General features: G+C 38.2%; 2 protein-coding genes across 2 annotated transcripts; one reads left to right on the top strand and one right to left on the bottom strand.

The window, feature by feature from the left end:
- The first annotated feature begins 1656 nt into the window (after positions 1-1656).
- On the top strand, positions 1657-23152 carry LOC149848299 (protein YIP4a-like). Its single transcript, XM_090003917.1, has 5 exons — positions 1657-1878; positions 3949-4293; positions 7387-7461; positions 7595-7936; positions 22934-23152. Exons 1-4 carry the CDS (start codon positions 1657-1659, stop codon positions 7853-7855), a joined length of 903 nt encoding a protein of 300 aa, XP_089860043.1. The 3' UTR covers positions 7856-7936; positions 22934-23152.
- On the bottom strand, positions 14588-15490 carry LOC149848300 (uncharacterized). Its single transcript, XM_090003905.1, has one exon. It carries the CDS (start codon positions 15488-15490, stop codon positions 14588-14590), a length of 903 nt encoding a protein of 300 aa, XP_089860031.1.
- Positions 23153-24947: the final 1795 nt, after the last annotated feature.

Genomic DNA, 24947 nt, shown 5'->3' with positions numbered 1-24947 from the left:
ATTAACTACCAAGAACCTCAATTTATTGGAGATGTGAAGGCCTTTCTTCAAGCCCTACCACCTCATCATCGTGTAGGACATCGACCCCTCCAAAATGATCAAGGTCCCTCTCGGCCTCAACTATGACTTCCAACAAGAGGGATTCATGCAACTTCGACTACGATCAAGGCAAAATCGAGGTTTCATTTTTTCATCAGCTAAATATTCACTTGAGTAGCTTACCAAACCCAGTTTGATCCCTTTAGATGCCAAATAGGCTTAGAGATCGCATGGTGTGCCCACTCCCACCTTCTCTGTCTCACTTTTCTCACATTTTTCATTCGATTTTTCTTGTGCTACGCAAACAAGTGAAATGTTTTTATTTAGAAAAGTTATCATATCAAAACTTCAAGTATGCAAAATTTTATTTTCCTATGAAAATCTTTCTTGCTTTCAAACGTGGTATGAATCTCATGAAAAAAAATAAATTGTTGTAATTAAGGGTGGGCATCGGGTTGGGCCAGCCCATTTACTAACGGATCGGGTTTTGGCCCGGTTCTTAACGAGCTTGGATTTGAAGAGAAACTCATGACCCGGCCCATTGGCCAATGCAAAGCGGTCCGGACTCAGCCCAGTCGGACCCAATCTTAAAATGGATAAATGCTTGATTGAAATTATGGGTTAACCAAAGAATAGTCTGTTTTCATGCAACTAATTTCAAACCAATTCAATTAATTAGGTAAACAATAATAATTAACAAATAACATGTTCCCAACTAACTAGTTAGGTAAATAAATAGTCATCCAAGTTACTATATAATAGTTAAATTTTAAAAAATGTATATTATTAAAAAAATAATAAATAACTCAAGCTCGAGCAAGGGCAAAAAATTAATAAATAACTCAAGCTCGAGCAAGGGCAAAAAATTAATAAATAACTCAAGTTCGAGCAAGCGGCCCAGTAGCCAACCCAAGTATATAAGAGGCCGGTTGCACTCGAGTATACACTACGGGAGGGTGGTGTGTGTTCTCCCCCAAAGACGGCTGTTAGTTACATCGCGTGTTTGGGGGTCTCAATGAGCACCACATATGTAAGCACATGGGGCTCGTATTTCCGTGTGTGTCGACATCACTTAGCATCAGAGTTTGGTATAATTGCAAAGACTTAAGTACCCTTTCTTGCTATTCTTACCATAAAACAATGGTTCGAGAAAATGACAAAAATATCCTCTATTCAAAAAAGGACAAAAATGTCCTCCATCCATAAAGTCGAGGATGATGTTGAATCTTCAAAGTCTAAACAACTAAATGAACCTCAAGTACTCTCTCTTTCTTTTTCGTTTGAACTTTTTATCGTCATCTTCTTCTTCTTCCTCCTCCGTGAAACACTGTAAAACCCTCTCTCTCTCTCTCTAGAGAATAAATTAAGAGAGGCAAAGAGTCAACAATCCGATGATGAGCATCATCCTCTTTCTGCTAGTAGTGGCCAGAATGCTGCCCTCGTCTAGCAGGCAACTGACTGCGGCGACCCCTCTGCCGCCTTCGAGGGACACCTACAACGAAATCTTCATCCAGTATACCTACAACAGAGTCTTTTAAAGTATAATCCGTCTATCCATACGTCGACAATACTTTCAATCACGGCTATGCCTTTCAGGCCACCCTGATGCTGCTCAACATGGGCATTTTCACCCTCAAGTCTTGGCGGGCATTCGTCGGGTTCTGGCATCGTGAGGTTCTCATTTCGACCTTTGGCGTCGTGCTCTCCGACAAGACCCACCTCCCCACCAACGTCAAGAATGGCACGTTCCTCTCTGACTTCTCCATCATGGATCTCAAGACTGCCATTGGGATGGTTGGCGACTACAACCTAATCACGCCGAAGATCATGCTCAAGGGGGTGGTGTTCGACATCGCGATTTACGATTCACACACAATAGCGATTTACGAAAATTGTGTAGCAAAAAAAAAATGGCAAATCGCGTAGAAAAAAAAAAATGGCAAATCGCTATGCGATTTTGGTAAATCGCTATATCGAGTAGAGATTTACGAAAATCGCGTAGCAAAAAAAATGACAAATCGCTAAATCGAGTAGCGATTTACGAAAATCACGTAAAAAAAAATCGCTAAATCGAATAGCGATTTACGAAAATCATGTAGCAAAAAAAAAAATAGAAAATCATGAGAAAGGGTGTTACGAAAACCTCGAGCAAGAAACAACCAAAGAAAACATATGAGCGTCACGATCAAACAAAACACTTTTTTGCTCTTTTTCGACTGTTACAAGAGGGAAAGAAAAGAAAGAATTTATACAAGGCCCCAATTTTTTTTTTACGGTGGGAGCCCTCAGACCTTCTCCTATAAGGGTAAAAACTCTGAATCAGGCTCCACAACTCATCAAGTTGAACCATGCTACATTCAATGTGCAGGTCAGTCAGTGCTCGATGGAACAGTGTAGGTCGTCTGCTGGATATGCACAGAGGCAGAAAGAGAAGGGGGAGAGAGAGAAGGTTGATGTTCATGACTTTATTTAGAGGGGATTCCGTTCTCGGATAATCCTGCAGTGTAGTGACTGAGTCTTAAAAAACCATCTTCAGAGTACTTAAGTCTTTGCAACCGCTCCTTTTTTAGAATCATCGTTTTTATGACACCAATGAAGGAAATGATACTTAAGTCTTTGCAACTGCACCGAACCTCGATGCTAACTGATGCTGGCAAACATAGGGATATGAGCTGCCTGTGCTTACATACGTGGCGCTCATTGGGACCCCAAACATGCAAGGTAGCTAACGACCGTCTTCGGGTAGGGGGACATATAACCTGCTTCGATATACTACCATTCCTCTCTCTCTCTCTCTTGCTTGCTCTTTTATATATATATATAGAGAGATAGAGAAAAGTGGAGACGGTCCAACAAGGTGCATCGTCATCTGGGCCATCAGATAACTGGATTGGATGGTCCAGATGATGCTGGACCACAACACCTTTCCCAACTTGTCGATGCTTATCGCCTCACCCTGATGCACCTTAGCCTCTCCCTGTGAAACCCTCCACCCACCAGAGGCAGAGCGGGGGGGGCAGGACTGGGCTGTAGCACAATTTAAGTTTCTTTGATATGCATGTTCTTATTAAATGCATATAATTTAAGTTTCTCTTTTTTTTTTATATATATATATATATATAATTGGTACTAATGAAGGTAACAGATTATTGAATAAAAATCACTTTCATTTAATATGTTTTAAATTTTTTTCTAAACTGTACCATATGTATGTCATTATGTGATCATGTAAAATTTTTAAGGGCTTTCAAAATCAACTATCCAAAAATGTATCAAAATTTTATAACTCAAAATCATATTTTTAAGACGTGATCCAAGGTCCAATCCTTACTAAACACATCATTGATATGATACAGCTGGAATATATGAGTTTGCTTCTATGAGTTTAAGCTCAGTATATAATAAAAGGGTTAACATTAGCTATTAATGAAGGCACAAAACTAATAAACTAAAATTCATAGTTACAGGTTGTATGGACTCAATCTAATCACATAGATGTGTTCAGCATGATTCCTTAGCTAAGGACTGCCTTGGATTGTGTTTTTCTATGTAAAAATGTGATGTTTTGAGTTACTAAATTCTGGCACATTATAAGCATTGACTTTTGGATTCTTTAAAAATTTAATTGCTTGTCATAATTACATGATTTAAAACAAATTTATTACTAAACAAACCATGTAGACCACATAAATTTCAAAAAAATTTGAAGAAAAAAGAAGAATTTCCGTACCTTCGTTAGTAGCCAATATTTACCCATAATTAAAATTTTAAAGATAAATGCTTTTTACAAAACCAGCTCTCTCTCTCTCCCCTGAAAACGTGAGTATCTTCCCTCCCTATTAGAGGCGAGGCGTCTCTCTCTCCCCCCCGTGAAGACGTTAGCATCTTCCCTCCCTATTAGAGGCGAAGCGACCCTCCCAACTCTCTCTCTCTCTCTCGTCTTCTTGGCTCCCGCAGGCGTTCCAGATACCCACGGCTACCGTTCCGCCATTGCCGACGAATGCTAATGCGAATTCGAGGCAGAACATTGCGGCAAGTGTATTTGGTTCGGCTCCGAACACGCTTACGGAGCCTGTTTGGGACACGGTGAAGCGGGATCTGTCGAGAATTGTGAGCAATTTGAAGCTGGTGGTGTTCCCGAACCCGTATCGTGAAGATCCCGGGAAGGCATTGAGGGATTGGGATCTTTGGGGCCCTTTCTTCTTTATCATATTCCTCGGTCTTACGTTGTCGTGGTCAGCATCCGTGAAGAAGGTATTGAATTCGTTTTGGTTCTTACTTCGTTGAAAATATCTAATTTCTAGTTTTCGGTCATATAGATTTGGGCATTTATGCTTCAGGTGAAGAAACATTCAGTTCAAGATCTGGCATTTTCTTTTTTCATGGATCTTCAGATGTTCTTTTGCATAAGATAAACAGTCGTATAGGTCTCATTATGGAATTTGTGATTATGTTATTAATTTTTATCTTGTTATATGGTATTTCAACAACTTACTGAACCACTTCATGAATATGTTACCTTGTTTGGTCATGTATCGACTATGATGATCTGGTCATTGATTAAGGATGGCATTCAAAAGTTGGTGGTTCCTTCTTCATCGAATATCGGGCATCTCCAATGAAACGAAGTGGTGAAACTTTCAAAAAGGTGCAATGTGGCTTTTATGTACTTCTAATGGTGATTTAGTGGAATACAGTATTTGGCAAGGATATGTATTTATATTAAAAAAGTATGGGTGATTTAGGTAGAAATGTTTGGATGGAGATCTAAGAAGAAATGTATCACGAGATCATGACCAGTTGACCACTATGGTTGAAAAAAATGGGTGCAGAAAAATGGTGAGTGAAAGAGTGATCCATGGATGATTATATATACAAGAAAATACACAGAAAAGGGCAAAAAGCTAAACAATCTTGAACAAGAAAAGAATACAATGGTAAGATACCACGGACAACGGAAGATAGCACTACAACAAACATTATGTCACTAATTCACTCTAAATTAGGGAAGGCTCTCTGAAAGTTCAACACGTTATTTCTGGTGTGTTAAATGGCGTTGACTGCTGATGGCTTTCTAGGATCTGATATGTATTTCAATGAGTGGAAACTATGAAAGTATGTGGGCAATACCTCAGGAGTAATTTTTGTTTGCACAAAAAGCATTGCTGGACTCTAACTGAACCAAATCCCAGTTCTCATAGATTAAATCTGGAGCTGAATACCTCCAAAATTTGGGAGTGATATACCACAGCCATCGGGCCTCATATCTAGTTTGTTGTAATTTTTTGTTAGTATTTAACCCTTATTGCTATTCATTGCAAGTGATTAACCTGTCTGTATGCTTATGAATTTCTGTACGCTTAGTCCATTGTAGGAATTGATGTTAGTGGGAAGCAATATTGTGGAAAATTGTTGGGTTCAGCTTATAATTTGCAAGTGGATGACATCGAGGTCATCAGGATGCTTGAAAATGTGACGTACACTTTTTTGATGGAGCTATACTACACACGGCTGCCATATTTCTGGAATAAAAAATATGGGATGAAGAATTTGTGGAGTACCAATAGAAAGGGTTTCCTGAACTTTTGAATGATTGTAGTATGGGAGACATTGCAATGTTTTACCCCATATCAGGAAACTGAAGGGTAACTTCAGTGATTGAGCCAAAATGAAGCGGCAAAATGTTGATGCCATAATATTATTTTTTTTCCTGTACTAGACAGATAATTTCAAACTTTAACCACTTCAATTGGGAAATCAAATAACTGTATCACGTTGGGATGTAGTTAGCTAACTATTTTACAGAACCCTTGGGTTATTATGCATTTAAGGATGGATTTTGATAATTAGCTTGATTTATCCTACCTTTTAGTTGTTTTTCCTTTTTAATTACTCTTTTAAGTGGAAGATTACCTTCAGACCATAAAAAATCTCAGCCTACACAAGTTGTGTCTACTAGGCAAAACATTGATAGATATTCTTCATACCCTAAGGTCCTGTTTATTACAAGAGAAAGACCCTTTCATACAAAAGGTGTGTTTCTCGAAAAAGTTTCATGACAGCATGGGAAAACGCTTCCTTAAGTGTGGGGCTATTGAAGGATTTTTGGATGGGACATGGTGTTTCATATGAAAATAGTGCGACCCATAGGAAGAGTGTTTTTCATTTTCCGGCCGTTGCATGCAAAACAAACCAGCCCTAAATGATTTACATTTAAAAGAGGCTATAGTTTATGATGTAAGTATATTCTGTAGTCACCTATATCATTCAATGTATTTTCTCGTCGAGGGTATTTCTTGGATAGATTTTCAAAGTTGGAAAATCTTGGGAGTTTTAAAAATGCAAAAAATATGAAAAAATAAGAAATATAAGGAAATAATAGGTATTCATGAAAAATATAAGGAAATAACTTTGAAAAGCTTTTAAAATACAAAAAAAAAACCAAAAAAATATAAAATTTGGGCTTAAAATATATACAATAAGATTTTTTTTCAAAAACATCACTATAATATCACAATATTTTTCCGATATTATCGGCTGACCTGGTTTTGCTGATAATATCATGATATTTTCAAAATATCGCCGATATTGGTGACATGGTATATTCTATGAAGGGGTTGTTGATGCCACAATTCCTAAATCCCATCCTTTTCCCTAAAAGTGGTTGCTGGAAACAGCTTTAACTTCATCCTACGAAGCTTTCTTTTGCATATTGTGGAGCATGCCTGTGGTCATAAAAGGAGTCTTATCTAGGTGCATTATCTTCATCTTTCCCAGGCGGGCATAACTTTACCTGAACTGCATCATGGAATGTGCTACATCAGCTTGTAGGAGGCCAGCCTTTGATCAGCTTATCTTGTTCAAGCTTTTCCTTGCATGGGTAAAATTTGAGCTTGAGCTTGCCTTCGCTACTTGATATGTCAAAGGATACAACAAGAAACCAGTGAATCTCAAAGTTGGCCTTTGATTTTACTTTGCTTAAATTGCATTTTGGTGGTGCAGCTCTGCAAATGTAAATAGCTTTGTCCGACTTTCCTTTACCTGGTACAGTGCAACTAATTATGTTCTTCCCAACAATTTGATGGCATCCAGTCTCTATTTATGAAATAATAATTTTACGTCACCTCTTGCAAACTTGAAACTAAAGCTGCATGGGCGTTTCCAACCACAAAAGGCATTCCTTTATTGTTGCTATGCTGCTTATAGCTACCGACTTACAGGGATCTCTGCAGCAGACATGCTGCCTCCTCTAATGCCACTGCAATTTGGTGGTTTGTTTTTCTCAACAACAATAAGCCAGACTACTTGAAATGCTTTAATAATGATATTATTCTTCGCTCTTGGCAGCCTGAGGTTTTTGCTGTTGCTTTTGGGGTCCTTGCTGCAGGTGCCGTTATTCTAACACTTAATGTGCTTCTTCTGGTAAGTGTTATCCTATCTGGGTTACCAAATCCTTTAATTTTTATTTTATTATTTGTTTTTGTCCTTTCATGATTCTAGTGTAACTATTTTCAGTTAGCTTATTGGTAATAACTGGGGTATTTTCTCATTCCAGGGTGGTCATATTATCTTTTTCCAAAGTCTGAGCCTTTTGGGGTACTGCCTCTTCCCTCTGGATGTTGGAGCCCTTCTTTGCATGTTGAAAAACAATGTGGTACTTAAAATAATCGTTCCGTTGATAACACTGTCATGGAGCTCATGGGCTGCTTATCCCTTCATGAGTGCTGCTGTCTCACCAGGAAGAAAAGCTCTTGTATTGTATCCAGTCTTCCTCATGTACATCTCAGTTGGTTTCCTCATCATCGCTATAGATTAGCAGGCACTGCCTTTTTGATCCTGCAAGGCTTTGATTGACATCACCACAAATGATTTTTTCTGTCAGTTTCAGCTGTTGAAGGTAATTCATTTTGAGATACATACACCATTCACTGTAATGACTCCAACTCATATCCCTTAAAAGATGCAGATTTTTTTTTTAAATCAATGGCGGAAATATTCTTAGAGACGAGGCCTTTACAGTTCTACTCCCAACTGGATAACCAAACACACCATAAGAGATCTTACATTTATCATCTCAAACCATAACAACTCATTATTTATTAATTATGAAAGAAAGAGTGTTTAACAATAATTGCAAGAGACATATCAGAGTTATTTGAATGACATAAAAGTAAATAAGAAAAAACTGAGTCACGCTGTCCCTCTGTGAACTGTCCAGTAAAAGTGTGGCACTCGTAGCTCTACCAGAAGCTTGTCGCTTCACTGATTTCTTGTGGTTGTGAAAACTACAAAAATAAGGGTATCATAAATCCGAGAAATTCTGTACGAATCCCTCTAATAAAATAAATGAGCATAAAAAATACAAATAAGATTTCATGCAATAATTTAGAAGAATACAATTATGACATTTACATAATTTAATTTAAGCATTTATGTAGTAGGGAACAACTACTAAGCATGAGAGAACATTAATAAATAACAGGGATCACAATTTAAGTAATCAGGACATTGTACATGTATTAAGAATCAAACAACGTGCATTCACTCATATGTAATAATTAAGGAAACAAGTAAACATGTATGTTCTAATGCATAACAGGAATATGCATGACTTCAGTACAATGCATGAATATATTATTATCTTTCATTATAGTTTTCTTTGATATGCATGTCCCTATTAAATGCACAAAATTTAAGTTTCTCTTTTTAATTATCGTTGCCCGCGGATACACCAAATGAGTAATATTTTTCGAGGTAAAGTAGGGTTTTCAGGGTAACTTAGCACACAAGTTGTATTTTATTACTAGGTTCCGAACTTAACCCTCGACCGAATCACCTTCGGAACATTAGACCTCCACATCTAATGCCGGGACACCCGGGACCCTCCACGTCCACAAGTGCCACTTTCTTGGTATACCAAAACAATAACTGTGTCTAACACATCACCCCCAGGTCAAGTGACAGACTCTTCCTAAAACCGTGGCCAGGAGAAAGAACCTCAATATCATGTTCGTGAGTGATAAATAAAGCACACAAAGTTTTTGTATCCTCCTGGTCCCCTAAAACCGAATCTTTAAAATGCCAATTCTTTCGATGAGAGATCTCATATCGTATATTACACTGTTCTTATTTATTATATTTTTATTAAAAGCCAATTATTAAGTTTTGCAATTCAGCATGCAAAAGCAAACACAAAAGCAAACACAAAAGCTTGTATCTACCCCTGTGAGAGCTATCATGGGACTATCGCCCGCGGAACAACATAGAACAGTGTAAACACAATGCAATAAAAATAAATATGATTTTTGCGATGCACTTAAAAGTAAGTAAAGAAGAAGCACTCAGTGCCCGGGGCTCTCCAAGCCTGTGATGATTTACTTGGATCATCGATGCACCATATGCAAGAATCATGATTAGCATACCATAATGCATTACTTCTGAATGCTTCTCAATGCACATTCATACATGTCATTTAAAGATGTGCTTAAAACGATAATATGCATGTGCATGAACTCACAACTTTATATTCATTGCATACTTTCATTTAATTCACACATTCAGGTCAAATGCATGATTTCATTACATGTACACATTCATTGCATGCTCTCACTCAATAACCAAATTCATGTCAATGCATATTCCCCTCCAGTGTGCATAATCATGCCAATTGCATGATCTAAATAACTCAATGCTTATTTAATCCTGCATATTCTGTTTAATTTCAGCATCAACATACTGTTAAATACAGTGGCATCTTTTTTTTTTTCACTGAATGAACACTGCACACAGGACATGCAAGAAATTCTCTTTTTTTTAAAGGGTTTACACCCAGCCGACCCAGTCGGCTGGGGTTCCAAACAGGCCCAGCTGCCCTTAGTCAGCTGGGTCCGTCTGGTCAACCCCGGGCCGGGCCTGGCAAGGGACTGCCAGGCATGTCCCAGTCCTGCCCAAGGGCAGGACTAGGCCAGGCAGGTCCCTACCAAGCCGGGCTGGCCTAGTCAGCCCAAACACAGGTCCCTCTTTTTTTTTTTTGCTGCGCATGGACTTGAGCCGGCTCAGCCAAGTCACTCGGCTGACAGACTTGTCAAGCATTGACAGGTCTGGCCAGACGGTGTGATCAAGGAATACTTTTCTGTACTACCCAGAAAAATAAATTTTTCCTTTCCTTCCAAAACCATTGTGGACAACGCATATCTCATGCATTAAAAACAATATTGGAAACATGATCCGACTTGCACAGTCATGCATTCACAGGGTTCATAGCTCAACTATGCATGATATAACATAATTATATCCTCATATGTTTACAAAACATATGGAAACATGAGCATATTCAGAGATCTGACATGGCATTATGCTTGCTTGTGCATACTTACCCAACAGTGCACACATTCGTTTGCTTGCAACAGACACACTATCACACACGTTTTTCAGTAGCTACATACATACAATATGAGTTCACATATATTTATCATGATTCACCCATAGGAACATCAATTACTACAAGGACTAGGCATTAAACGGGCACATATGCATTACTTAAAAAATTCTGTTTTAACACAGAAATAAGTATGTACAAGATTTTTGTTTTTGAAAGATGAAAAGAGTAAAAAATGCATACATGGGAGGGGATCCATGGATCTTCTTCCGTATATTTTAGAGTGATCACATAGATCTACTCTTTTACCATGGTTTTAGATCATGGTATAGCATGAGAATCGAATCGATATTCGATTTCTCACTTATATCAAGAGAAGGGACCCGTACCTTCGTAAAATCTGGAGAAAAATATGAGAAATGATGGTGAAAAAGGGGTTGTTGGAGAAGAAGGCTCCCCGTCTTCTTCTTCTTCTTCTATTCCCTCTCTTTTTATTCTATCTCTTCTTTCCCTCTTTCTTTCTCTTTCCCTTCTTTCTTTCTTCTCTTACTTTTTTTTTCTTTATATAATGAGTGAGAGAGGGGGTGACGTCCCCCTCTTCTCCATCCCTTTCTAAAAGGGCTGGAGAGAGTTTCTATTTTATGAAACTCTTCTTCCATCTTTTTTTTTTAACTCCTTTAAAGGTTGACTTTTTCCATTTGGTATTTTTTTCTTTTTAAAACTCTTTCTTAACCTCTCTTAAGCTAGAATAAGGACTCTTTTAAGAAGTCTACTAAGCCCAAAAATATAAGTTCGAAATTAATATTAATTAATTAATTAGTTAACTAATTATTAAATATTAATTAATTAAAATTATCTAAAAACTTTCAAAAATAGCCAAATTAACCCAGAAGGCTTCCTAACCTTATTAAACCCCAAATTAAATCTTTATATTCAATTTAAAGCTGGAAAAACATGCTGCTTGGATTTGGATCCAAAAATCCAAACCCATGCCCAAAACAAAAATGCATCAAGATCTAGATTAAATCCAGATTAAAGTAGGTCTTAAATAAGATCTAAATCCATAATGATTCAGATCATATACATTGGATCCAATCCGATCCAGCTTCCGATCCAATTCGACAAACTGTTCAATTTAAAAAAAATGTGATTTCTGGGCCCACCAGAACTCGAATTCAGGAAAGTAAAATATTGTTGCGCTCAGAATTCCAAGACGCATCCAACGACATATTACACGAATATCAAATTTTGAATTTTGCTCGAAAATAACTCGAATTTCGCTTGAATTTAAAGGTAAAAAATAAAACTCTTTCTCACGCTTCGATTGGCTCGCCTCGACCTTGTCGATGAGACCTGGGTGAAACCTAGACTCAAAGACGTCAGTCTAAAAATCAAACGATTTTTCTCCCAGACTTAGCCAATGTCTTGACAAAATTTTAAAATGACTAGGTATAAAAAATGCAACATTACATCCCTACCCCCTTAAAAGAATTTCGTTCTCGAAATTAGAACGTGCCGAAAAAGTGTGGGTAGTTTTGACGCATATCCGCCTTAGGCTCCCAAGTGCACTCATCAAGTCCGTGATGCTTCCAATGCACTTTCAGGAACATAATCGTCCTACTCCATAGCGTCTTCTCCTGACGATCCACAATCTCTACCGGTCTCTTCTCCGTCGTCAAGTCAGGTTGTACCTCTATCGCCTCATAGTGAATCAAATATGAGGGGTCAGAGACGTACTTCCTCAACATTGAGACGTGACACATCGTGGATCTGTGAAAACTGAGGAGGAAGTGCTAGTCGATAAGCGATTTTTCCAACACTTCTAAGAATCTCAAAGGGTCCGACATACCGAGGACTCAGCTTCCCCCTTTTCTCGAACCTGAAGACACTTTTCGTAGGCGAGATCTGAACAAACACATGATCGCCTACCTCAAAACTGAGCTCTCTGCGCCGCTGATCGGTATAGCTCTTCTGGCTGCTTTGTGCGGCAACCAACCTCTGTCGGATCAAATGCATTTAGTCCGAATAATGCTGGATGATCTCTGGAGACTCCACTGCTCTCACTCCAACCTCATCCCAACATACAGGGGATCTACATGGTCGGCCATATAAAGCTTCATACAGGGCCATGCCAATGTTGGCATGAAAGCTGTTGTTGTACGAAAACTCTGCAAGCTTCACATGCTTGTCCCAATCACCTGCCCAATCCAAAGTACACGCTCTCAACATATCCTTGAACGTATGGATTGCACGCTCCGACTGCCCGTCTGTCTGTGGATAAAAAGCGATACTGAACTTCAACGTAGTGCCTAAAGCCTTCTGAAGCTGGCGTCAGAATCAAGACGTGAAATGCGGATCTCGATCTGACACTATCGAACGCAGCACCTCGTGAAGTCTAACAATCTCATCCACATAGAGATCGACCAAGCTCTCCAAACTCTGACTGATCCTGATCGAAAGAAAATGAGCACTCTTCGTCAAACGATCCACTATAACTCAAATGGTATCGCGCTGTCGTCGGGTCTTAGGCAACCCTACGATGAAGTCCATCGAGATATCGTTCCATTTTCACTCTAGGATCTCAAGTGGCTGCAGAAGTCCACCAGGTCTCTGGTGCTCGATCTTCACCTGCTGACAGGTGAGACACCGGGACACGAACTCCGCGATGTCTCGTTTCATCCCATTCCACCAGTAAGTCCTTTGAAGATCTTTAAACATCTTGGTGGAACCAGGGTGAACAAAATATCTGGACCTGTGGGCTTCACTCATCAGCTCTTCCCGCAACGCCTTCAGAACCCACCATCTGTCTCCGAACATGATGGTTCCGTCCTCTCGGCGAAACTGCACCTCTGGCTTTTGGGCACTCACGCATAGTTTCTCGAAATCTGGATTAGTTGACTCGAGCTCCTCTATCTGATCTATGATCTCTGGCCGCGCCTGCATCCCAACATATAGGATGCGTCCGGAGTCATTCGCAAAGGCTATCATCTGACAAACTCCTTGACCAGATCCCAACTGCGTCCAATCGGGCTAGCTGCTGTGATCGATGCCTTTCTACTAAGCGCATCTGCCACCACATTTGCCTTACCAGGATGGTAAGCGATGGAGAAGTCGTAGTTTTTCAGGAACTCCAACCACCTACGCTGCTTCAAATTCAAATCACACTGCGTGAATATGTACTTGAGGTTCTTGTGATCGAACAAGACCTCAATCTGCTCCCCATAAAGGTAGTGACATCAGATCTTCAATGCGAAGACCACTGCCGCTAATTCTAAGTCATGCGTAGGGTAATTCTTCTCGTGCACCTTTAGCTGTCGAGAAGCATACGCTATGACGTTTTCGTGCTGCATAAGAACACAACCCAATCCGGTCCCCGAAGCATCGCTGTAGACAACGAAACCATCTGTCCCAGAAGGCAACGTCAAAATAGGTGTCGTGGTCTTTCTTTAGTTCTTGAAAATTGTCCTCGCATCGAGGTGACCACTCGAACTTCACTCCTTTCTACAACAACCGAGTCATCAGAGCAGCTATACGTGAAAAGTCTTGGATGAATCAACGGTAGTAGCCTACCAATCTCAAGAAACTCCTGATGTCAGTCACCGTCTTCGGCTGCTCCCATGACAAAACGACCTTCACCTTGGATGGATCAACCTTCACGCCCCTTTCGGATATCACGTGACCGAGAAACATCACCCTATTAATCCATAACTCGCACTTTGAGAACTTAGCATAAATGTGGTGTTCTCTCAGTGTTTGCAGTACGATTCGTAAATGCTCTCGGTGCTTTTCTACACTCTCAGAGTAGATAAGAATGTCATCGATGAACACAATAACAAATGAATCAAACCATAAACTGAAAACCCGATTCATCAGGTCCATAAATATTGCAGGGGCATTGGTGAGTCCAAAGGACATCACCAGAAACTCATAATGCCCATATCTGGACCTAAATGCTGTCTTCGGAATATCCTCCGTCTTGATTCTCAATTGATGGTACCTAGAACGAAGGTCGATCTTCGAGAACACCTTTGCCTTTCTTAGCTGATTGAACAAATCGTCAATCTTAGGCAGAGGGTATTTGTTCTTCATTGTCACTTGATTTAACATGCGGTAATCAATACACAACCACATCGAACCATCCTTCTTCTTGACAAAGAGGACCGATACACCCTAGGGAGATACACTTGGCCTGATAAAACCTTTGTCAAGAAGCTCCTGCAATTGCTTCTTCAATTCTACTAACTCTGTAGGTGTCATACGATATGGAGCTCGAGAAACTGGTGTCGTACTAGGCACTAGCTCGATCGAGAACTCAATCTCTCGATGCGGTGGCAACCCCGACAAGTCCTCATAAAAAACATTTGAGAACTCAAGGACAACGTCTAACTGCTCCAAGGGTGTCGCCTGACTGTCTTGCGCGGACACACTAGCCAAGAACACCATACAACCCTGCTTATGATACTTAGAGATCTTCAATACGGAAACAATCTTCACCTCGCTTGCCGGTCTAGTTGAATGAAATGACAACGTCGACAAATCAGGACGCTCTAATATAACTTTCTTGCCCCGACACTGGAGGGTAGCATTATGTCTGGACGACCAGTCTATACCCAAAATGACATTATAAAGCATCATGTCTACTATGACCAAGTCGGCAGACAACTTATGTCCCTTGATAACAATGCTAACTGCTGGAAAATACTTTTCGCAGGAAGAGGATGTACCCATAGGTGACATCACATCTAAAGCCTTTTCAAGGTTAGAAAAAACCGATTCGAGTAATTTTGCGAACGAAGTAGAAATAAAACTATGGGTCACACCCGAATCAAACATCACACGAGCAAAGTGATCAACAACTAATAAGATACCTTCGATCATGTTAGTCTGATCGCCCTGAGTGGCTGTTGTAGCCGCGTAGACTCGTCCGTTGGTTCTGCGCTGTCCTTGTTGCTGTTGAGGCCTCTGTTGCTGCGGTGGCTGCTGCTGCTGTCCTCCCTGAGCCGCTGACTTGTTCGGACAAAATGGAGCGATGTGCTCTGGTTGCTGGGACTGATAGCAGACTCTCTTAAACATCGGGCAAAAACCCAGTGGATGGTTCTTGCCACACTTGCGACATACTGGCTGGGCCTTTCCCTGTTGCCTCTACTGCTGGGGTCGACCTTGCTGTGCACCCTGCTGTCGCCCATCACGGGTCCGCTGCTTCTTACTGCCTTGCATCTTTCCGCCTGCAGGTGGGTTCTTCCTCGTCCCTCCTAAAGAACCTTCTCCATTGCCACATTCCTTTTGAAACACAGTCCTGGACCTCTCCTAGTCCTTCGTTAGGACTGTGGCATACTCTATCGCATCGGCCAAGGTAGTGAGCCGACTCATCAACACACGAGTCCGCAGCCCGTCCTTCAGCCCACACACGAACTTGGCCACCCTTGCTTTCTCATTGGCGAACAAGTTTGGACAATAGCGCTCCAAACTCCCGAACTTGGTGGCGTAGTCCACCAAACTCATGCTTCCCTGAGCAAGCTCAAGGAATGGCTGTTGCATCTGCTCTTGAGCGTAGAGAGAGAAGTAGGTGTCCAGGAACTCCTCTCTAAACACCTCCCAGGGAACCACGTCCAAATCAGCGTACTTCACCCTTCGCAGGGTGTCTCATCACTTTTTGGCATCACCCTTCAGAGGATACGTGCCAAAAGGTGTCTTCTTGTACTCGGGGATAGGTAGGACGTCGAACGCTCGCTTAATCTCTTCGACCCAGCTCTCGGTTGCCTCTGGGTCGACCTTGCCTGCAAAAGTTGGCGGATCCAACTTTAGGAACCTCTCGAAGGTAGCGTTGTCTGTGTTCGGAATGACCTCGACAGGATGTTCAGGAGCAGCTGCCTGCGCAATGTGTGTCGCCTGCGCTGCCTGAGCTGTCTGCGCCGCCTACGCTGTCATGGTCTCAGTCAAAGTATGAAGGGCATTCATCATGAAGTTCATATGCTTCTACCAGTTTGCGGGAGCACCAGTCGAAGACGAAGCACTCCTGCGTCCATACATCTACAACGTGCAAATCGTTCATAAAAATTCGACCCTTATCGATCCTACCCCCTTGGGGTTGATCCCGAACAATTCATTCATACAATTACATCCATATATTTAATACACACTAAAGAAAAATTAACCATGAATGCAAGCAAGCATAAAAATTTATATGCTTAAGTAAAAATATTAAACCGTCTTACCAGTGAAGGAGACTGCTCTGGAGCACGAGGTACGACTTGTTGACACTTTAGGACATGACTCACTTACCAAAAAAAAAATTTAATGCTAAAGGATGATAAAAGTATAAGATCTTGTGGTGGCTCTCATACCAAACTTGTAACTACCCCAACTCATACCCCTTAAAAGATGAGATTTTTTTTAAGTCAATGGCGGAAATATTTTCAGAGACTCGAGGCCTTTATAGTTTCACTCCCAACTAGATAACCAAACACACCACAAGAGATCTTACATTTATCATCCCAAACCATAGCAACTCGTTATTTATTAATGTTCTTTCATGCTTAGTAGTTGTTCCCTACTTCATGAATGCTTAAATTGAATTATGTAAATGTCATAATTATATTTCTCTAAATTATTACATGAAATCTTATATGTATTCTTTATGCTCATTTATTTCATTAGAGGGATTTATACGCAAAATTCTTCAAATTTTTGACACTCTTATTTTTGTGGTTTTCGCAGCTGCATGGGATTAGTAAAACAACTAGCTTCTGGGAGAGTTACGAGTGTCACACTTTTGCTAGACAGTTCACAGAGGGACAACGTGACTCAACTTTTTTTATTTACTTTTATGTCATTTAAATAACTTTGATATGTCTCTTGCAATTATTGTTTAAACACTTTGTCTTTTATAATTAATAAATAATGAGTTGCTATGGTTTTGAGTGATAAATGTAAGATCTCTTGTAGTGTGTTTGACTATCTAATTGAGAGTGAAACTGTAAAGGCCCCGGGTCTCTAAGAATATTTATGCAATGTTTTTAAAAAAAAAAATCTGCATTTTCAAGAAGTATGAGTTGGGGTCGTTACAAGTTCGGAAATGATTTTTTCTGTCAATTTCAGCTGTTGAAGGTAATTCATCCCGAGATACATACACCATTCACCCTATCTGTAGAAAGAGTAATTGGGTTTGATTTCTTGTGTCTTGTTACGTGGGGGATGCTGGCGGTTGAAACTGTGCAGTTTGTGTTATATAGTCAGCTCTATCTCAATGTTTCTCTTGTAGTTATATTCATTGTTCAGACAGGAACTGTGGTAAATGCCATATGAAGGGCCATAGCCAACTAAACTTGCTCTCCCATGTGTCAATTCTTCTACTTTTGCTGCTTTATTCTGCTGCAACTACCGATTTCAAAACATTTTTCATGTCTGTTTTTTGAGCTGTAGTCCACTTATATTAATTTGGAATGTCAATGTAACACAGTTATTAGGAGTTGATGTTTTGGTTGGTTTGCTTATAGGTCAGACACAAGTAATTGCTCTTGTTAGCCGTTTGTGTGTGTGGATTCTCTGCCACATTGAATTGATGGTTGTATGTGCATGAGAAGCACTTTGAAAGATCTGAAACTAAAGTAGTTGACAATTGTGCGAGTAAGAGATATTAAAGATTGTCCAATTATGTCATTAATTAACAAAAAAACAGTTTCACCATTCATTTTATTTGATACAAGGACGTTTTTGGGAATGAATGAATCACCGTATCGATGTTCCTGTCTATTTTGAGGCATCCTGGAATCAAATAGAGGACTTCTGCATACGTTGGCTATATAAATTGTATGTAGTGATGTTTATGTTACCATCCTACTGTTTTAAGTGTTTTTTAGCAGTTTGGTAATTTGTAAGTGAATTGGGTTTGTGATTGTTCTTTTCTAAAATGCAAGGATGGTGATTCTGCAATATCTACTGACATGCAGTAACCTATGAATATAGGGACTTTCTTTGGTTCTACCATCAAGCTCTGTTGTTGATTTCATACGTTCTGTTAGCTTTTATTGTCTGATTGCAACAGTTTCATAGGCTATGTTCTCAAGCATCTAGCTAGATGCCTCGGCAACAAGTTACAAGATTTCCGAACTCCAATTGGCATAAAAGGAAGCAACCAAAGTGATTATGTGTTTATTGATGTAGAAATTTCCCACTATCAAGGCATAAGCTCAAACTCGGAACCGCTGTGGACAAAAAAAGTAAACGAATAATTTACAGAAAGACGCATACCTGATTATGAATTACGTTTTACTGCCTGAAGTTCCACACATTATGCCTAACTTTTCAAGATCTACCTCAAGAAGGGCCTGAGTTACTTTCCATCTGCTGAACTGTAGTTTATATCTATCTTGTGTTAATGAGGAAAAAGACATTTTTATTCTTCGTTTCTTTTCAAATCCTTAGGGCATGAAAACAAGATATTAATCGCCTATGATGGGTCACCAAGTTGTCAGGATGTCACCAGTTTGAAACCTGCGACTTTTTTTTTTTGAAGAATAAAGAGAAGTTTTTTTTTAAATAAAAGAGGAAAAACGAGTGAGGATGAGGTATCCATCACTCTCAGTGCAGAACAAATGAGCTGAAACGCAGTTCAAGTCGGAAATTTCAGGAATCACAAACATTCAGTATAAGGACCTAACAGATGAGTTCCAATCCAAGACCTGTGCTCATTAGGCCAAGACGATGCTACTGCAAAAGAGGGCTTTTTGAATAGTTTGAGTAATGATGGTGATAACCCTGGTGAGATTAAAACCTGAGACCGCTCTTAGACCTAACCATCCAGCTAATCTTTTTCCTTTTTTTCTTCAACGATCCAACTATCTTATTCGACCTAAAATTGGGTTTTCTTTTTCCATTCTGTGCTGTAGATATTGGATTTGAAATCAGATGGTAAACACTGAATACCAATCTGATTCCTATTGACTAATCATATCTTTTTTGAAAAATGACCATGTTGTATGGCCAAAATGCCGTGTCTCCTAAAATACCCTACAATTTTCTAAATCTGTCGAATGGACAATATGACAGGTTCTTAATTTTTTCTTGTCGCTTCTACCCCTCGGAGGTGTCATGATGCCAAAATAATATACCCTAGGAACTTCTCAACAAAATTGCATCTGAGGTTGGAAAATTCTAAAAAAGTTTATGAAATTCTAAACAAATTGCGAAACTCGTCATGAGTTTTGTGCAAAAACATGTGAAAATCATAAAATTTGTGAAAGTCCAATAATTGTAAAATTGTTGACAAATATCACATGAAGTATTGCGAAATTCTAAAATATTTGAGAAAGTCAAATATTGTGAAATCTCTTATTTGAATTGCACATGTATTGTAGAATTACTTTTTCTTGTGAAATTTTGTTTCATATAAATGACACTTCGTTTCATAACTTTTTTTTTATTCGGATGTCATATTTTTGCAACACCTAGCATTTTTGTGGTCCCTAATCCTTTCGGTGATGTTCTGAAGACATTCAGGTGAATATTTTGATGGGTGACAACTTTGTGAAAATCCCTAATCAACTTGCTTATTAGTTTTCTTGATTTTTTTTCATTTTTTTAGCCCATATAAATGCCCGTATAATTATTTTTGTCTGTTGCTTATTAATATTCAGTGGTTTTGGTAATATTTATCTTTGTTTGATTGTGGTTAGGGTTGACTGTGTACAAGCATTGAATAGGGGTTGGTTGTGTGAGGTATTGTGGGTTGTTAGTTTTCAAAGTTGTTAACTAAGTGATACATTGTATGGTTGACATAGGCAATTATGATGGTCACTGAATTTGTATTTGTATATTACTATACCTCTAATCCCTTCAGAGATCTATAACGGTCTCTAAAAATAGCAGCTATAAAAAATGTATAGCATAAATGTCTCAAAAAATCAAGTATATGGGAGAGTTAATGGTCCTCCAGTATAAGTGCATTCCAAAATTAGATGGTGAAGATATATGGATACATCACTTAGATGACGATGACATACGATTAATGTTATATATGAACAACATTTACTTAGTTGCTAGTAAAGCTACACAAGATGTGGTCGAAAGTGAGTATATGAATGAAACGATGAAAATCTTATGAATAATATGCATCTATCTCAACACTAGCTATTGAGCTTGCTTGTCTAACGAACATCCCACCGTTTCCAATAGTTAATGAAGAGAGGATCACTGCAAACGATGTAAAATCACTTGGATAAACCAGTGCCGATGATCTTTATCGTAGGATGTTGCATGAAACCCTACCTTCCAATGCAGATCACAAATTTAGGTAAAGGTTGAAGCTCTTTCTAATTTATGCTTGAACTAGAGGTGTTATTTTTTTATTAATCCTGAAAGTTGGGATTGCAGGAATGCATTGTTTGAAGCAAAGAGCACCATAGATATGGTGAGCTTTAATTTAGTTTGTACAGTCAATTTGTCATTTTGCACTAGCAACGATGACGAGCACAATACATAATCAGATGATAGTGATGATTCTGAGTATACCATATCGGTTGAGTCGAATTAAGAAACGATAGGGGATGACCAAATTAGTGATGATTTAGAACAAGTACTAGTGGGTAAGAAGTCAAACCCTTGAAAAGTCATTTAAGAAGTCAAACCCTTGGTTCTCAATGAACAAATTTTCATTCAATGAAGAGAATTTGAAAATAATTAATGCAAAGGCTTCTTAATTGTACAATAGGTTGCGCAATGAAAAACTTAACGAAAGCAAAAAGTTTCAGTACCTATCAACAAAGTCAAATGATCGCAAAATTGCTTGTGGCAAAAGGTTTACTGATTTCGAGCAGCGTCGTAAGTTTTTTAGAGATTGTGTGGTTAGGAATAACCTTAAAACAAAATTTGTGAAGAGTTGCAGTAACAAAATCACTCTCGTATGTACAAGAAAGAACCCATGAATTATGATAGATTGCCCTTAAAAGATTCCAGGCACAAAGATACATGGAGCAATGTTCTTTAAAGTGAAGAGGTATCAAAGCGAAAATACATGTGGTGGATTAGTGGGCAACCTTATTGTGAGAAAGGTACCTTCGAAGTGGATTTCATGTGTTATTCACGGATGCTTGCATGATAACATGTAGAAGTCTCTACGAGAAATCTTGAACGACATCAATCGTGTTGTAGGTGTGGATGTTTGTTATAAACAAGCATGACGTGGACGTGAATTGATTAGGTTGATGCTATATGGTCCATTTGAGGAGTCCTTCAGGATGATAGATTTATGTATATATTCTTATCCTTCTAGCCATACATCGATGGGTTTGTCAAAAGATGTCATTCACTTCTTATGGTAGATGACACTTTTGTAAAAGAAAAATACTTAAGTATTTTCTAGTGATATGTTTCCTCTAACATTTAGAGTAGTGGATAAAGAGTCGAAAAAATCATGAAAATATTTTTTTAGGAATTTGATGAATCAAATAAATATTTAAGACTATGATAAGCCAAAGATTAAGTAACAGTTGACAATTATCTCACATAGGCACAATGGACTTTTGTATGTTGTCCCTCGAACATGGCATAACTATCATTATGGATATTGCATGAAGCACTTGACTGAGAACTTTTAAAAAAAATGGTACACAATTTAATGCATATTGCTGGTGCGCCGCCAAAGCACCCACGAGACGATAATATCATTTTTATATTTTAAAGATCTGTGAGCAAAGTGAAGAAGTATACAAATATGTTATTGATAAGATAATACTGATATATTGGGCTAACAATAATTTTTTTGCTAAATTGTACATGTGCTTAACCTCTAATATAGCAAAGTGTTTTAATTCGTTGATTCTTTTCATACATGACAATCCCTTAATCTCACTTATTAAGAAGCTTTGTTTAACATTGATGAAACTTTACGAGAAAAAATTGACTAAAAGAAAGTAAGTAAGTGACATTGTGGTGCCTGAGATAATTACAAAGATTAAAGAATGTCAGATAGAAACACAAAAGCTACGCGTGGTAGTAGTGCATTGCCTTCACCATCGTTACGAAGCCCATGATCGGAAGCATAACTACTATGTTGATCTTGAGAGTATACAATGCTCTTGTGAAGAGTGACAAGTTAGCGGGATTCCTTGTGAGCATGCCATCACATGCATTTTGTATGAAGACAATCTTTAAAATGATTATTGTGACAAGTTCTATATAATTGAATTGTTTTGAGTTACATATGATACTTATCCTTTTCATTCAATGACCAATAATATCCCACATGTTGCTCATCCGACCCTTATTTTTGTCTTACCACTAACGTCAATTAAGAAAGCAAGAAGACTTAAAATGAAGAGATAAAGAACATACCACAAGGAGGTGGGGACATACAAGTGCAGTGTATGTCACGAGCTTAACCACAATAGGCGGAAATACTATTAGGAAGTAATGTGTGAGTATTCAGTGTATCATGCTTCTTTGTGGTTTATATAATGTTTTTTCAATATTGTGTTTTTTTTTATTTAAGTACTCATTCAATTTAATGTTATATTGCAGGTTAATTTGGGGCAATGAAGAGTCTAAGCCAGAAGATGCACTTGTTTTTATGGGTGAAAGCTGATGAAGGCGGCCATTACACTTTCGACAATGAAAGTTGAAGTTGTTTGATTTTTGTTTTTTTGAGGATGACCGAATTGTGTGTATATATATAACAAAGAATGAAGTTGTTTGATTCTTGTTTTTTGAGTAGAATAAATTATTTATATAAAATGAGAATGAATTGTGTATGTAACAAGGAATGAAGTTGTTTGATCTTTTTTTGTTTGATATGTGTTGTTTATGTAACAAGTGATTGATTTGTTTATTAGAATCAATCGTGTATAATGTGTATATAACAAGGAATAAACATGTTATGTAACCAATGATTTTCGCATAATGAAGGAATTTCGCATGATACATATGATTTTCAGTTTATTTTTTTTAAAATTAGATTTTTTTTTGCAAGGTACATGCAAATTTCAACTTACTTTTTTAAAATTAGAAGAAAATTTGGCTCTCGTATTGCAAAATTTCTTAATTGCATCACACTGATATTGTGAAATTCTTTTTTCTTGCAAAATTTCAATATTTTTTTTTTCAGGAAATTTGCCAAAAACAGAGGGGGTTAAAATTTAAGGTTTGCGAAAACAGGGCTTTAAAATGCAAGAAATAAAGCATGCACTTTAACAAAATGAAGTCGTTCATACATTGCATTCATTCAATTTTTCACAAAATGAAGTCACTCATGCAATTGTATTTTTTCACAAAATAAAGTTGCACATACATTGCATTCATTCTATTATTTCACAAAATGAAGTCGCTCATACATTGCATTCATTATGTTCTTTCACAAAATGAAGTCGCTCGTATATTGCATTCATTTAATTCTTTCACAAAATGAAGTCGCTTATACATTGCATTCATTCTATTTTTTAACAAAAATATTAGTTCTCACCGGGTCTTTGATTGAGAGAAAATAAAGTATCTCACCCATATCACGTGATCGAATGCTGAATGTGAAATACGTCGACTTTGTGTTGATAGGGAGAAAATACATCTATCCAAATATTACAGTTTGTTAGAATGGGATGACCACAAGAATGTTGCATATCCCACCCATACCATGTGATTGAACACTTACTTCAAATTTCATTTATTATCCCACCCATACCATAAGATGCCCTTACTGGAAGCACTGCTGATCTTCTCACCGTCAATGATTTTACGTCGATCTTTTCATCTTCGATAATTTTTTGCCAATGAAGCGTCACTGATCTTTTCACCGCCGCTGCTTTGCTGTGAAAAAATGATCATAATTTCCCATTTGTTGAATACTGCAAAAAAACCTAATTTTTGTGAAACACTAGCTTTGCTTTTATACTATTCGTAAAGAATTTCGCAAGATTTTTTTTTTTTGCAATACCAATGCGATAACTGTTCTGAAATTTGCAAGATATGAACTTCCACAACACTAGAAAGGATTTTGCAACGTTCATTGCGAAACTTGTGACAAGTTTGTCAAATTGTTTGGAATTTTGCAAGTTGTTTGAAATTTCGCAAACTTTCTTGGAATTTCGCAACTTCAGACGTGATTTTGTTGAGAAGTTTCGTGGGTATATTATTTTAGCTTCATGACATGCGAAAATTGAAAAATTGCACATGAAAGGCTAAAAGCGACAAAAAAAATGAGAACCTATGATATTGTTGATTCGACAGATTTGGTAAATTGTGAGGCATTTTAGGAAACACGTCATTTTGGCTGTACAATAGTGTCATTTTATCTTTTTTTTTATATGCAATCGGTTCGGGTAATATGTTGAACTTGATTCAGATTCGGACTCTCGAGCGCAAAAATGCATACCAAATTTGAATCTGATTAATAATTGGATGCTTATTTTCTTTGATCGAATCTGGCTAATTGGATTTAAACTCGTCCGGATATTGTCTAAATCTGGTTACTCGAGATCCCGTCCATTAAGTAATTAAAAGAGTTTGGCGGGTTTTCAAATTGAGAGAGAGAGAGAGAGAGAGA

Source organism: Nuphar pumila, chromosome 1 (assembly GCF_984573655.1).
Source record: "Nuphar pumila chromosome 1, dmNupPumi1.hap1.1, whole genome shotgun sequence".
NCBI lineage: Eukaryota > Viridiplantae > Streptophyta > Magnoliopsida > Nymphaeales > Nymphaeaceae > Nuphar > Nuphar pumila.
The sequence above is the reverse complement of the archived record's forward strand: the minus strand, read 5'-3'. Positions and strand labels throughout refer to the sequence as shown.

What these genes read in the sequence shown, in the direction of transcription:
- LOC149848299 (XM_090003917.1), top strand. Translation starts at nt 1,657, where the DNA reads ATGGGCATTTTCACCCTCAAGTCTTGGCGGGCATTCGTCGGGTTCTGG. An exon ending in CGAAGATCATGCTCAAGGGG is followed by an intron (nt 1,879 to 3,948) that starts GTGGTGTTCGAC and finishes TTAGAGGCGAAG; the next exon opens with CGACCCTCCCAACTCTCTCT. An exon ending in GGTCAGCATCCGTGAAGAAG is followed by an intron (nt 4,294 to 7,386) that starts GTATTGAATTCG and finishes CGCTCTTGGCAG; the next exon opens with CCTGAGGTTTTTGCTGTTGC.
- LOC149848300 (XM_090003905.1), bottom strand. Translation starts at nt 15,490, where the DNA reads ATGTTTAAGAGAGTCTGCTATCAGTCCCAGCAACCAGAGCACATCGCT.